The sequence below is a fragment of the Hyperoodon ampullatus genome, assembly GCF_949752795.1.
Source record: "Hyperoodon ampullatus genome assembly, chromosome: 12".
NCBI classification, from domain to species: domain Eukaryota; kingdom Metazoa; phylum Chordata; class Mammalia; order Artiodactyla; family Ziphiidae; genus Hyperoodon; species Hyperoodon ampullatus.
The window spans coordinates 39637567-39650204 of record NC_136925.1 but is presented as its reverse complement, the minus strand read 5'-3'; the positions used below and the strand labels follow the sequence as shown (position 1 = coordinate 39650204).

Sequence of the window (12638 nt, the reverse complement as noted above, 5' to 3'; positions counted from 1 at the left end):
GATCTTTCTGGAAGTCTTCCAGGGTCACAGCTTGTAAGAGAAGACTCGCGCAGACCGCAGGAAACAAGCCTGTAGTGAGGCTGGACTTCCAGGGTAGGGGATGTCTCATATCAGGACAGGCTCCCAGCCTTCCCTTATTCCTAGAAATGGAACTGCTTGTCCTGTCTTCTCATCCCCCAGCAGGGGCTGGGCAAAGGGTTGGGGGAGAACGAGTAAGGTGTGCGCTCTGTTCTCCTGCTCACCTGAGAGGTGGCCACCCTGTGCTGAGCTTGGCCTACTGATGTGTCACACAGTGAGCTTGGCAAAGGCTGCATCACATGTAAGTGTGTTTTTAAGAGTCTAAAGAATATACACTAAAATGTTAACAGTTATCTCTGGGGTAGTGTTTTTTTTTAATCTGTATTATCCAAAGTTTCTATCATGAACATAAATAATTCGGTATTTTTTACCGTTTTTACATGAAATATTTAAGACATACAAACAGTATGTTTAGTATACACTCTTGTGTACCTGCTACCCAGTTTAAGAAATAAAACATTACAGATTCAATTTTATATTTGGGGGCAACCATTCAAATGCAACTTTGTCTTAAATGTGGAGTTTATCATTTCCAACTACATTTATACCTTATTCCATTACCATGTGAGTATTACATAAATAATACCCAAGACTGTTTTGCAGGTTTTAAAACTATATTAATGGCATTATTTCATATATGTCCTCCGATTACTAGCCTTTTTGCTCCTATATTACACGTTTGAGGTTGACACATGGTGATACATGAACTTCTAGACCATTTATTTTCACTGCTATAGAAGCTTGGTTGCATGAATATAATGTAATGTACTTATCCTCTTACCTGCTGATGGACATTTAGGTTATTTCCATTTTTCACTATTACAAGCAGTACTATAATAGACATTCCAGTATATGATGGAGAATGTCTTTTGAGTCCATTCCCATGGACAGAGATGATGTGTACAGATTACTTGTTTTCCTTAAACACACACACAAGCACACATACACAGGCACACATGTGCCATCTCAAAACTCAGAAGACCACTTATGAAGGAGAGGGAAACGCTAAGAACACAGCCTAGGTCCGTCTTGGCATCCTGGGCTGAGAGCCTTACGGATGTACGGAACAGAATGTGAGGCACCACTTGTCCCAAAGCAGAAACAAGTATCACGTTGACATGACCCAAGCTGCAAAACCGCTCAGCTGTTTATTGGCAAGACATGCCTGTTTATGAATTTGAGTGTCATTAACTCACCATTTTTCTGCACAATGAAATCACAGATGTCATGGTCCTGGGAGAGATTTCCAAAAACGCGCACAGCCTCCAGGATTCCATCCATGTTGTGGCTCACAAGGAGCTTTAAGAGCACTGGGTTTTGTGACCAGAGAAATAAAATTAGTGAACTTAAGTTTCAAGTTAAAGGCTATTAGAAACCAATATCATGCTAAATACTGATAATTTTAACATTAAAAATGATAATAAAATTGCAACTGTAGGGGACTTTAGCCAGAACTAAGAAACTAATGTGTCCCCATATTCAACTTTCTTAGAAGTAAATCAGGCTCTTAGATAGCAGTACCAGAAATCAGAAAATATAAATGCCTCCAGTTCTGTGTTTAGTTAGTAAAGTCAAAACCTTAAATGAACATGCATTTACCCAAACCCGACTCTGAACCTTACATTCAGCAATATATAGCTTTTTGTCTTGAATTATGGAATTCTTCACTTGGTAGTAAGATAAGTTGTTGATCGCTGCCGTAGTGTTGATCACCAGCTCCTCACAATCATCAATGGACTTAGATTCTGAAATAAAGTGAGGACAAGGGTGTCAAAGACTCACTGCAGGGCAGAAACCACAACATCCTCACTGCAACCCCAGCAGTGGCAGGGACAAGCCGTTGTCCCAGGCAAGGGCTGTATGAGGGCAGTGTTTGCCCTTGCTGTTTGCTGCTTTATTTCCCATGACTCTTCCTGCAGGGAAATGCACCAAAGGCAGGGGACCACTCTGGGCCAGGGTTTAGAACACTCTAAGCTCAGTCCCTCCAGCCAAGGGTCTGGAAAAGTTGGGCTGATCTAGTTCCTGTGTACAAAGGTGCCAACACCAGTGAGCAGAGCTTGTTTGCCCTGACCCAGAGTCCCCCGGGCCCCCCACCCTGGAAGTCTGTTCCCCAGACCTGCCCCCCTCCCAGAAGAATGGCCCTCAGGTCATAATCCATCTGTAACTCCTATCAACGCTGCCTTCGAAACACGCAGTCTGATCGCCTCTCAGCTCCTCTGCTACCACCTAATCCACCTTTCACCTCCTCACTGGCTTCTCTTCTTCTGCCTTTGCCTCTCTGAGCCTGTCCTCGACGTGGTGGTCCTTTAAAATTCCCTCCGATATCACCACTCATCTCATCCGGCCCACAGCCCTGCCCCAGCTGCCCCAGTCCTGGCCTCCCCGGCCTCATTTGCCGCTCCAGCCCCCAGCTCCCCCCATCCCCATGCCCACCTCACCAGTCTTCTTGCTCTTTTTGAGCATGTCAGCCTGATCCTGCCAAAGAACCTCTGCACTGCTAGTCCCCCTGTCTGGAATGTTCCTTCCTCCAGTCATCCTGGCTCACTCCTCATGTCCTTTGGGCTGCTGCTTAGCTGTCACCTTACTGGACATACTTTCCTCAGCCACCCTATATAAAATAGCACTGCTACTCACTTTCCCCTCCCCCTCTTCTCTGTAACACGTGACCACCTGACTTGTTATGTTTAATGTCTGTCTTCCAGCTCTAAGGTGTAAGCTCCACAAGACTAGGGACTTGTTTTATTCATCACTGCATTCCCAGCATCTAGAACAGTGTCTGCACAGAGCGGTGCTCAATAGATAACTAATAAGAACCTACTGTACAGCACAGGGAACTCTACTCAATACTCTGTAATGACCTACATGGGAAAGGAATCTAAAAAAGAGGGGATGTGTGCATATATATAAACACAATATTGTAAATTAACTATACTCCAATAAAAATTAAAAAAAAGAAATCATTCCCTCTGGAGCTGAGCAGGAGGACTGTGCTAGCTCTTACATTCTCTGATTTAATTCTCTCTCCTTTTGGTCTTCTTTTCATTAAAGAGAATGACCTTTTTACAGTTTACTCTATTCAAAGGGAAATTCAGACATTTGTTACGCTACAGAAAACACATACTGGCCCTTCAGCCAGTCGTTCCTCCACCCACAGCAGCCAGCATGGGTGCAGTACCTGGTAGACACTCAATGAATACCTGGAGAAAGAAAGAATAAATGAGGCCCTAATTGCCTGGTTTGTTAGTTTAAATACATGGGAAGGGAATAAAGAACATAATTATCTTGGACTTCAGTATGGATTCCACAGCAAGGAAATATCCTAGTGGCCTCAGGCTTCTAGGAGATCTGTGAAAAGATCCCAGGTGTTTTTGAGGGAGGCAAGGTAAAAGTAGGGACATAGGACCCCCAAAAGTATCCTCGCTTGCTTCGCTGGGACACTGGAGCTGGAATCCTGATCTTCTACCTGCTGGCTGTGTGACCTTGTTCAAGTCATTTAACCTCCTTGGGCCTCAGTTTCCTTGTCTGAAAAGTGGGATAATAACTGCACCTACATTACAGATTTGTTACAAAGTTTAAATGCATTAATATTTGTAAAGGGCTTATAAAAGTGCACGGCACACTGTGGGTGCTAAATAAACATCTGTTAATGAACAGGAGGGCTATCCAGAATGATGGCTCATGGGGAATGGCTTGAGTGAATGTCTAAAACTTAGCAAAGAGGAAGTCTCATCCCTGGTTCCCTCCATCCCTGGACTGATGACCAAAGATCTTGGGCAGTGTCTAGGGATGTGTTTTTTTCTCTTGCCTTGGTAGGAGAATTTATTAGTTTGCCCAGAAAAAGGAATGTAGCTCTTATGTGTCACCACCCCCCTGTAGGATCTCATGTTTGGGAGCAGGGATAATGTCTGTCATCTGGGGCAAGAGGAGAGACATTCACAGCTACTAGGCATCTATCATGAACAGCACCAAGCACTTTCCATGCATGTAACCCCACAGAAGTTATTTATTAATAACGCTTTAAATGCACTTACATTTAAACCCACAATAATTAATACTCTAAAGGTGCACCTGCCTCAGTCAGCTCAGGCTGCCATAACAGAATGCCCTAAACTGAGTGGCTTAAACAACAGGAAATCATTTAACAGCTCTGGAGGTGAGAAGTCCAAGATCAGGGAGCCCGTATTGCTGGGCTCTGGTGAGGGCTCCTCCTGGCTTGCAGATGGCTGCTTTCTCTCTGTGTCCTCATGTAAAGCTAATTATTTCCCAAGTGCTCCATCTCCAAATACCATCACACTGGGGGTTAGCGCTTCAACACATGAATTTGAGGGACACAGTTTAGTCCACAGCAGCCTCTAATATCCCATTTTCTCCTCCCAGATGAGAACATTGAGGCTTAGAGAAGTTAAATACCTTGCCTGATTTCACAGAGCAGACATGTGAATCCAGGTCTGCCTGACTCCACCATCCTGCTCTTTGCACAGCATCTTGCTGAGTGCCTATTAGAGCCAGTTGGGGCAATAATTTGCCTCCAAAGAGCATGAGACACCCACACAGCCCTCTGTAGCTGACTCATGAATATAAGAGAATCTGGAATTTGGAGATTCCACTAAGGCAGCAAATCGCTGCATCTGGGCGCTTGCCGAGAAGGCTGGTCCTCACTAGAAATAATTTTGATTTTAAAAGACCCTCTGCAATGAGACTGGCCTCTGGAAGGGAGTCCTGGGGCACAAGCAACTCCTCTGTGAGGGGAGTAGGGCTGGGGAGACGGGGAGGACAAGGTCCCAAGGGACGCCTTTCCCACATGCCTGGGGGGAGGGTGCAGCGCAGCAAAGGTGTCAGGCTGGGAGGAGTGAGGACTAAGTGAGCACTGGGGACTCACAGGGCAACAGCTGCCTTGCCCTCAGCCAAGTGAGCAAGTCAGAGTCAAGCCGGCCCTGGCCTGCTTTCCAAAGCCACTACCAAGCTGGCTAAGGGAGGCAGGCGCTCTGAAGACCAGCTCCCTCTACCAGGATCTGATGGCCCTTCACTGATGCAGAGACTCCAGGTAGGAACCAGCAGAGACCAGTTTAGGGGGGCCTCGTAGGGCTCAGGACATTCACCCCTGCAGCTGAACTGCCAAGGGGAGGGTGAAGGCATATGATCCTCTGTCGAGGTGACTTCACCCCACTAGAGCTTTTCGTGGGAGGTCAAATCATTCAGGAGATAAAACAGACAAGGGATCCCACTGCCTCTGCCCAAACAGCTGCCCAGCATGGCAGGCTAGAGAGCAGGGTTTCTTCACTCAGGCTTAACCTCAGATGGCACTGAGCTCTAACATGCAGAGACTGAAGCATTCTCAAGTGAGACCTTCCACCACCCACATCAGGACCAGCCAAGGAGCTTTAAAAAAAAGCAGACTCCTGGGCTCCACACCTCACTTCATCAGTCACAACTTCTGAGGGTAGGGTGAAGAATCTGTGTCTTCCATAAGCTCCTTGCATGATTCTATGCACAAAGAAGTTTGCGAAGTACCAGATTTGAGTTTCACTGATTGCTTTAGAGCAAAAGCAAGAAAGCAGGCTATTCCCGAGTGACAGTAACCTCAAGAGGGTGCACTGGAGAGACCTCCCATGGGAATCCCCCAGTGACCAAGACAGAGCACCTACCCTCCCAGAGGACTTGGTGATGGAGGAACGCAGGGGACAGGCCCTAGCCTCCTAAGGACTCTAGCCAGGCCCCCCTGGTTAACCCTTTCAGCTCTGGCCAAATCTGCTTCTCAGCCTTTCTTCTGCCTCCAAAGCCTCAGTTTCCTAGAAGTCAAACACAAATTATCCATTGTACCTTTAGTTCATAGGTAGAAATGTAATTTCTAAGCTCAGAAAATACATATAAGACCAGGAATTTTCTCACTTCACATGTGAATATTAATAATTGCAGGAAAATGAATCATGTAGAGCTTTATTTCTTGACTAGCCACAGTGATGTGTCCAGGTGTCTAAGGGCAGGTCCTCAGGCTCTCCCCAGGTAGCTACAGTCAGGTGAAGCGATTTGGCCTGCCAGCAGATAAGAACTCACCGGGTGGGTTTCAGACACCTGCCAGCGCCTCACTAGCCAGAGAGGCTAAAGGTGGTTCTCTGGGCAGGTGGGTTTCAACATTTAAGGGGCAGGGGAGTAGTTGAAACGCATATTTCAAGACCCTAAAACCGTCCTTCAGGTAAAGCCTTTTTCTGGGTAAGACCAGAAACTGGAAAGGGTATTTTAATGAGCCCCATAGCTGACTCTGAGGCAGCTGGATCCCTGACTTCTGGGTGGAGAAGAATTGATCCTCCAGATACAGAAGGATCACCAGAAGACAGGGAGATAGTATGGTCCAAGTGCTGAAAGTTTTGAGGTTGTCAGAGAAACTGCATTTCTGGAACAGCTTGATGCAGGTTTGCACAGACGGTTTAATGTGCCGTCAGCAGCTTGGAAGACAGTCCCGCACTAAATGTGTAGGTTTTTGAGTTATCATGTGGAAGTGATTAAGTCACAAGGAAAGACCTCAGTCAGAATTTAATAATCCTTCCTTAAGACCAGCAACATGTAGGGACTTCCCTGGTGATCCAGTGGCTAAGACTCAGAGCTCCCAAAGCAGGGGGCCCTGGCTCGATCCCTAGTCAGGGAACTAAGATCCCAAGTGCAGCAACAAAGATCCTGCGTGCCTCAACTAAGACCCTGCAGAGCCAAAGAAATAAATAAACATTAAAAATAAAAACAAAAAAAAAAAGGATCAGCAACATGCAGAGTAACCCTGTCACTTACTAACTTTGTGACCTCTAAAAGTCACTTTATCTCACTAAGCCTGTTTCCTCCTCTGTGAAATGGCTAAAATAACAACAACCTAGCACAGCTGCTGTGAGGTAACAGATGTGAACATGCTTCTTACACTGTGCAGCTATGATGGTGATCATTTTATAATGTATAGAAATATCAAATCACTATGTTGTGTACCGGGAACTAATATAATGTTTTCGGTCAATTATACCCCAGTTAAAAAATAAATAAAATAGGGCTTCCCTGGTGGCACAGCGGTTGGGAGTCTGCCTGCCAACGCTGGGGACACGGGTTCGAGCCCTGGCCCGGGAGGGTCCCACATGCCGCGGAGCAGCTAGGCCCGTGCGCCACAACTGCTGAGCCTGAGCTCTGGGGCCCGCGGGCCACAACTGCTGGACCCACGTGCCACGGCTGTTGGGGCCTGCACGCCTGGAGCCCGTGCCCCGCAGCGGGAGAGGCCACGACGATGAGAGGCCCGTGCACTGCGGCAAGGGGTAGCCCCCGCTCGCCACAACTGGAGAGGGCCCGCGCACAGCAACGAGGAACCAACAGAGCCAAAAATAAATAAATAAATAAGCTTCTTAAAAAATTAAACAAATAAATAAATAAATACAATAAAAATAAATTACACAGCTCCACAACGAGGGAAGGCACGGTCACTTACACCCCCACACACCAAAAGCTGGGCCCCGTGGCTCTGTCCTCTCAGCTTTCATGTTCTGTGTACCCCTTGCTGCTGGCACTTTTCATAAGCTTCTTGTCTATACACCTGATATTCCTCCACCACATACCCTGAGTTCCTTGAAAGCAGATACCAACCTATACTTTTTTAAATGTTGTGCTGGCCTGAGTGTTTGTGTTCCCCTCCAAATTCATATGTTGAAGCCCTACCCGCAATGTGACTATATTTGGAGATAGGGCCTGTGAGGTGGTAAAAGTTAAATGAGGTCGTAAAGGTGGGGCCCTCATCCGATAGGGCTGGTGCCCTTAGAAGAAAAGGAGGAGACACCAGAGCTCTCTCTCCACCATGTGAGGACACAGCAAGAAGGTGGCCCTATACAAGCCAGAAAGAGGATTCTCACCAGACACCAACCCTGCTGGCACCTTGACCTTGGAATTCCAGCCTACAGACTGTGAGAAATAGATTTCTATTGTTTAAGTTACCCAGTCTGTGGTATTTTGTTACGGCATCCTGAGCAAACTAAGACAAACCTCTTTTAACATACAGCATAGGACTGATTATGCAGTGAAGACTCAATAAATGAGTGGCAAAGGGGCAAAGTTCAAAGATTACCCCAACACATCATTGTCATCAGGCATGAATGCTTCTTCCACAACAACACAATCTTTCAGAGTCTGGTAAGTAGTGGCAAAGTAGATCACTCTAGATGGCAGTCAATTTCCTTGCACACTGGTAGGCAGAGGTGCCCATGGGAAATGACAGGGTCTAAAAAGTGGAAGGGGGGTGCTATGGACTGAACTGTGCCCCTCCCAAATTTGTGTGTTGAAGCCCTCACCTCTAATGTGCCTGTTTTTGGAGGTAGAGCTGTTAGGAGGTAATTAGGGTTAGATGAGATCCTAAGGGTGGAGTCCTTATCCAATAGGATTGGTGGCATTAGAAGAAGAGGAAGAGAGAGAGAAGGCAGCCGTCTATAAGCCAGGAAGAGAGGCCTCACCAGAACCAACCACGCTGGCACCCTGATCTCAGACTTTCAGCCTCCGGAAGTGTGAGAAAGTGTCTGTTGTTTGAGCCACCCAGCCTATGCTATTTTATTGTGGCACCCTAAACAGACTGAGACAGGTTTGGGTGCCTAGCAGTGAGGTGCTACTGTAACAAATACCTAAAAGTATGGAGGCGGCTTTGGAACTGGGTAATGGGTAGAGGCTGGAGGAGTTCTGAGATGTATACAAGAAATACGGATGTTAAAGGTTGTGAAATAAAATTCATGTTTTATGGCAAGACAAGAAAAACTTAAACATAGAACTTCTTCTCTGCTCTTTGGCCTCCTCTCTCCCCACACTGTGCTTTGTGTATCTGCCTTATGCATCGACCAAACCTCTCCCATCGGTAGGAATACCTGTTCAACCATAAAGAGCAACATTCTTCCAGCACACAAGATGACTCCCTCCTTAAAAGATAACATTCCTTCTTGATCTTGTAAGGGGTCACATGACCCACCAGGATGATGCTTAGATCTGGATTATGTAAACTGCCAATAACACATCATTTGACGTACAGCCCTCTGTCTCAAAAAAACTTATGTAACTGTGCCTTGACTTCTAACCAGTGGAACAGTTCTCAGAGCTTTCTGAGATGCTCTTCCTGGGTTATAATCCTCAAATTTGGCTCGAATAAAATTTTCCAATTCTTTCTTTGATCCACTGATTATTTTTTTAAAGATAAATTTATTTATTTATTTATTTATTATTTTTGGCTGTGTTGAGTCTTCGTTGCTGCACGCGGGCTTTCTCTAGTTGCGGCGAGCAGGGGCTACTCTTTGTTACAGTGAGTGGGCTTCTCATTGCGGTGGCTTCTCTTGTTGCGGAGCAAGGGCTCTAGGCTCACAGGCTTCAGTAGTTGTGACACACGGGCTCAGTAGTTGTAGCACACAGGCTCAGTAGTTGTGGCTCACGGGCTCTAGAGCGCAGGCTCAGTAGTTGTGGTGCATGGGCTTAGCTGCTCCGCGGCATGTGGGATCTTCCCAGACCAGGGCTCGAACCCGTGTCCCCTGCATTGGCAGGCGGATTCTTAACCACTGCACCACCAGGGAAGCCCACTACTGATTAATTTTTTGTCAACTGGGTGATTCTGGCAAAGGCTCAAAGACAAGAGAGAGCTGGAGAGAAAGCTTCCATCTTCTTAGAGAACACAGAAATAATCATGAATACAATGCTGTTAGAAAGATGGACATTAAAGGCCACTCTGACAAAGTCTCAGATGGAAAGGAGGAACAGGTCCTTGGAAACTGCAGGAAAGGTGATCCTTGTTATTAAGTGGCAAAGAATTTGGCTGAATTGCTTGTGTTCTAGTGTTTTGTGGAAGGTCTAGTTTGCGAGCAATGATACTGGGTATTAGCTGAGAATTCCAAGCAAAGTGTTTAAGGAGAGGCTTGGCTCTTCCTGACTGCTTACAGTAACATATAAGAAGAGAGGGATGAAATGAAGAAGGAGTTGTTAAGCAAAAGGAACTAGAACTTGAAGATTTGGAAAATTCTCAGCCTGTCCATATTGCAAGAAAGAAGAAAGCATGTGCTGGACAGAATACCAAGGGTGTGGTTGGCCTATCACTCAGTAAAGAGTTTACAGGATTATGTGAGCAGAAACACTGCCAATTTGAACTGAAGCTGAGACAGGATCAAACGAAGGAAGGCTGTCAGACTCCTTGGATTTGACAGGACAGAGTGTACAGCTATTTGGCTGTGAATATGCACTATTCTAGTAGAGAAGAGAATGACCCCAGTGGTGATTCAGAGATCACCAGGGTCACTGCCTCAGTTTCAACAGGCCACACTGGCCTTCACCCCAAAGTTTTGAGGGCAAGACTGCCCTGCAGAGCCCTGGTGGCCTAGCTGACAGAGCTGTGGAGGAAGGGCCACTGCCCCAGCGGGTCTGCAAGGCAAAGCATCTAACCAAAGAGGATTATTCTCAAGCCTTAAGATCTGATGGGGGCTTCCCTGGTGGTGCAGTGGTTAAGAATCTGCCTGCCAATACAGGGGACACAGGTTCGAGCCCTGGTCCAGGAAGATCCCACATGCCGTGGAGCAGCTAAGCCCATACACCACAACTACTGAGCCTGCGCTCTAGAGCCTGCGAGCCATGACTACTGAGCCCGTGTGCCACAACTACTCAAGTCCACGTCCCTAGAGCCCAGCTTCACAACAAGAGAAGCCACCGCAATGAGAAGCCCACGCACTGCAACAAAGAGTAGCCCCCGCACTGCAACGAAGAGTAGCCCCCGCTCGCCACAACTAGAGAAAGCCCACACGCAGCCAAAAATAAAAAAATAAAATAAATAAATTTGTTTAAAAAAAAAAAAGATCTGATGGAATTCGCCTTACTAGGTTTGGGACTTGCTTGGGACCCATCACACTTTCTTTTTTTTTCCTATTTCTCTCTTCTGGATTGGGAATGTCTATCCTGTGCCTGTCCCACCATTGTATCTTGCATATAACTTGTCTGGTTTCACAGGTTCAAGCAAGAGAGGAATTGTTCCTCAGGATGCATCATATCTATCCGATTTAGATGATATTTAAATGAGATTTTGGACCTTAGACTTTAGAGTTGATGCTGGAATGAGTTAAAATTTGGGGGGCTGTTGGGATGGAATGAATGTATTTTGCATGTGAGAAGGACATGAATTTGGGGGACCAGGGGTAGAATACTATTGACTGAATTGTGTCCCTTCCCCCAAATTCATATATTGAAGCTCTAACCCCTAATGTCATTATTTTTGGAGACAGGGATTTTAGGAGGTAAAGTTAAATGAGGTCGTAAGGGTGGTGTCCGTATCTGATAGGGTGGTCTTATAAGAAGAGAAAAATCATTCTCTTTCCCATGTGCACATGCACACACTGAAGAAAAGTCACAAGAAGACTTAGTGAGAATGCAGCCACCTGCAAGCCAGGAAGAGGGCTCTCCCCAGAACAGAATCAGCGGGCACTTTGATCTTGGATTTCCAGCCTCCAGAGCTCTGAGAAATAAACTTGTGTTGCTTAAGCCACCCAGTCTGCAGCATTTTGTTATGGCAGCTCCAACTGACTAATGTGGGGTGGGCGGGGGAATGGGACCTGAATGACTAGGGGCTATAATTACTGATAATGTAAAAAGCTGAAAAAATAAAAAGATAAATAAACTTTAATCATGTGGACTATCCCAGGAAAAATTTGGGATTTTAAACTCTGTGGTTAGTTTGGCCAATTTGATTGGTATGCTTTCAAAAAAAATTGTGATATAATTCACATACTATAACATTCACCCTTTTAAATTGTACAGTTCAGTGAGTTTTAGTAATAATTTGTATTACTATTTTTTTCTTTTTTATCTTTTTTAAAAAAAATCTGGATGACTTTTGAGGCAGTTCTGAACAGAAAAGGAATGCTTCACAGCTGAGAAGGCCTGTTAAAGCGAGCCGACGGTACTGCTAAAGCCCCCATGGCACCCGAGCCCCGGGCCATCTCCTGGCAACACTCTTGCCACCAGGGGGCCTCGCTTCTTACCCAGCATGGCGATGAGCAGGCCCACGATGCGTGGGTGGGCGGCGATGGCTGGGCCCACGCTCGGGTGGATGGCCAGGTTGGCGAGCACGCGGGTCAGCTTGATGAGCACGTCCTCCGCCTGGGCCGGCCTCGGCGCCTTGGGCCTCTCTTCTCCTTCCCCCAGGGGCTTCTGGGAATGCAGATCCAGTTTGTAGAATGTATGGAATAAAGACAGCAGAGTTGGGATGCTCCCTTTCTCTTTGGAAAACTGCTCACGAGCCTGGTTATTTTTCGCTGTCAGGTTGCCAAGAATAAAAACAATACGAACAACTAAATCCTGCAATAAATTAAAGAGTCACAAGACCAAAGGGGTTGGGACAAGTTGTTGGGAAGAGGACAGTATTTAATTAATTCACAATTTAATTAATAGTAAAATGGAACACATCTGGCTTCTTCTGACTTGTACAGTATTTGATTCCCAAGATTGGTGCAAAGTGACAGAGGAGATTAAAAGCATTTGGCAACAATGAAAGAATACAAACTGATTGATGCTGTTAGCAAGGTCTATTAACT

General features: G+C 46.0%; 1 protein-coding gene across 2 annotated transcripts in view; it reads right to left on the bottom strand.

Moving 5' to 3' along the window:
* ARMC2 (armadillo repeat containing 2) overlaps positions 1–12638 on the bottom strand; it is a gene marked incomplete at both ends in the record, with an annotated part of 98923 nt that overhangs the window by 7703 nt on the left and 78582 nt on the right. For both annotated transcript variants that reach the window (XM_079716588.1, XM_079716587.1), the window contains 3 exons: positions 1275–1388; positions 1701–1823; positions 12087–12402. In XM_079716588.1, coding sequence (XP_079572714.1) covers positions 1275–1388; positions 1701–1823; positions 12087–12402 — 553 coding nt within the window. The remainder of the gene's footprint in view (positions 1–1274; positions 1389–1700; positions 1824–12086; positions 12403–12638) is intronic.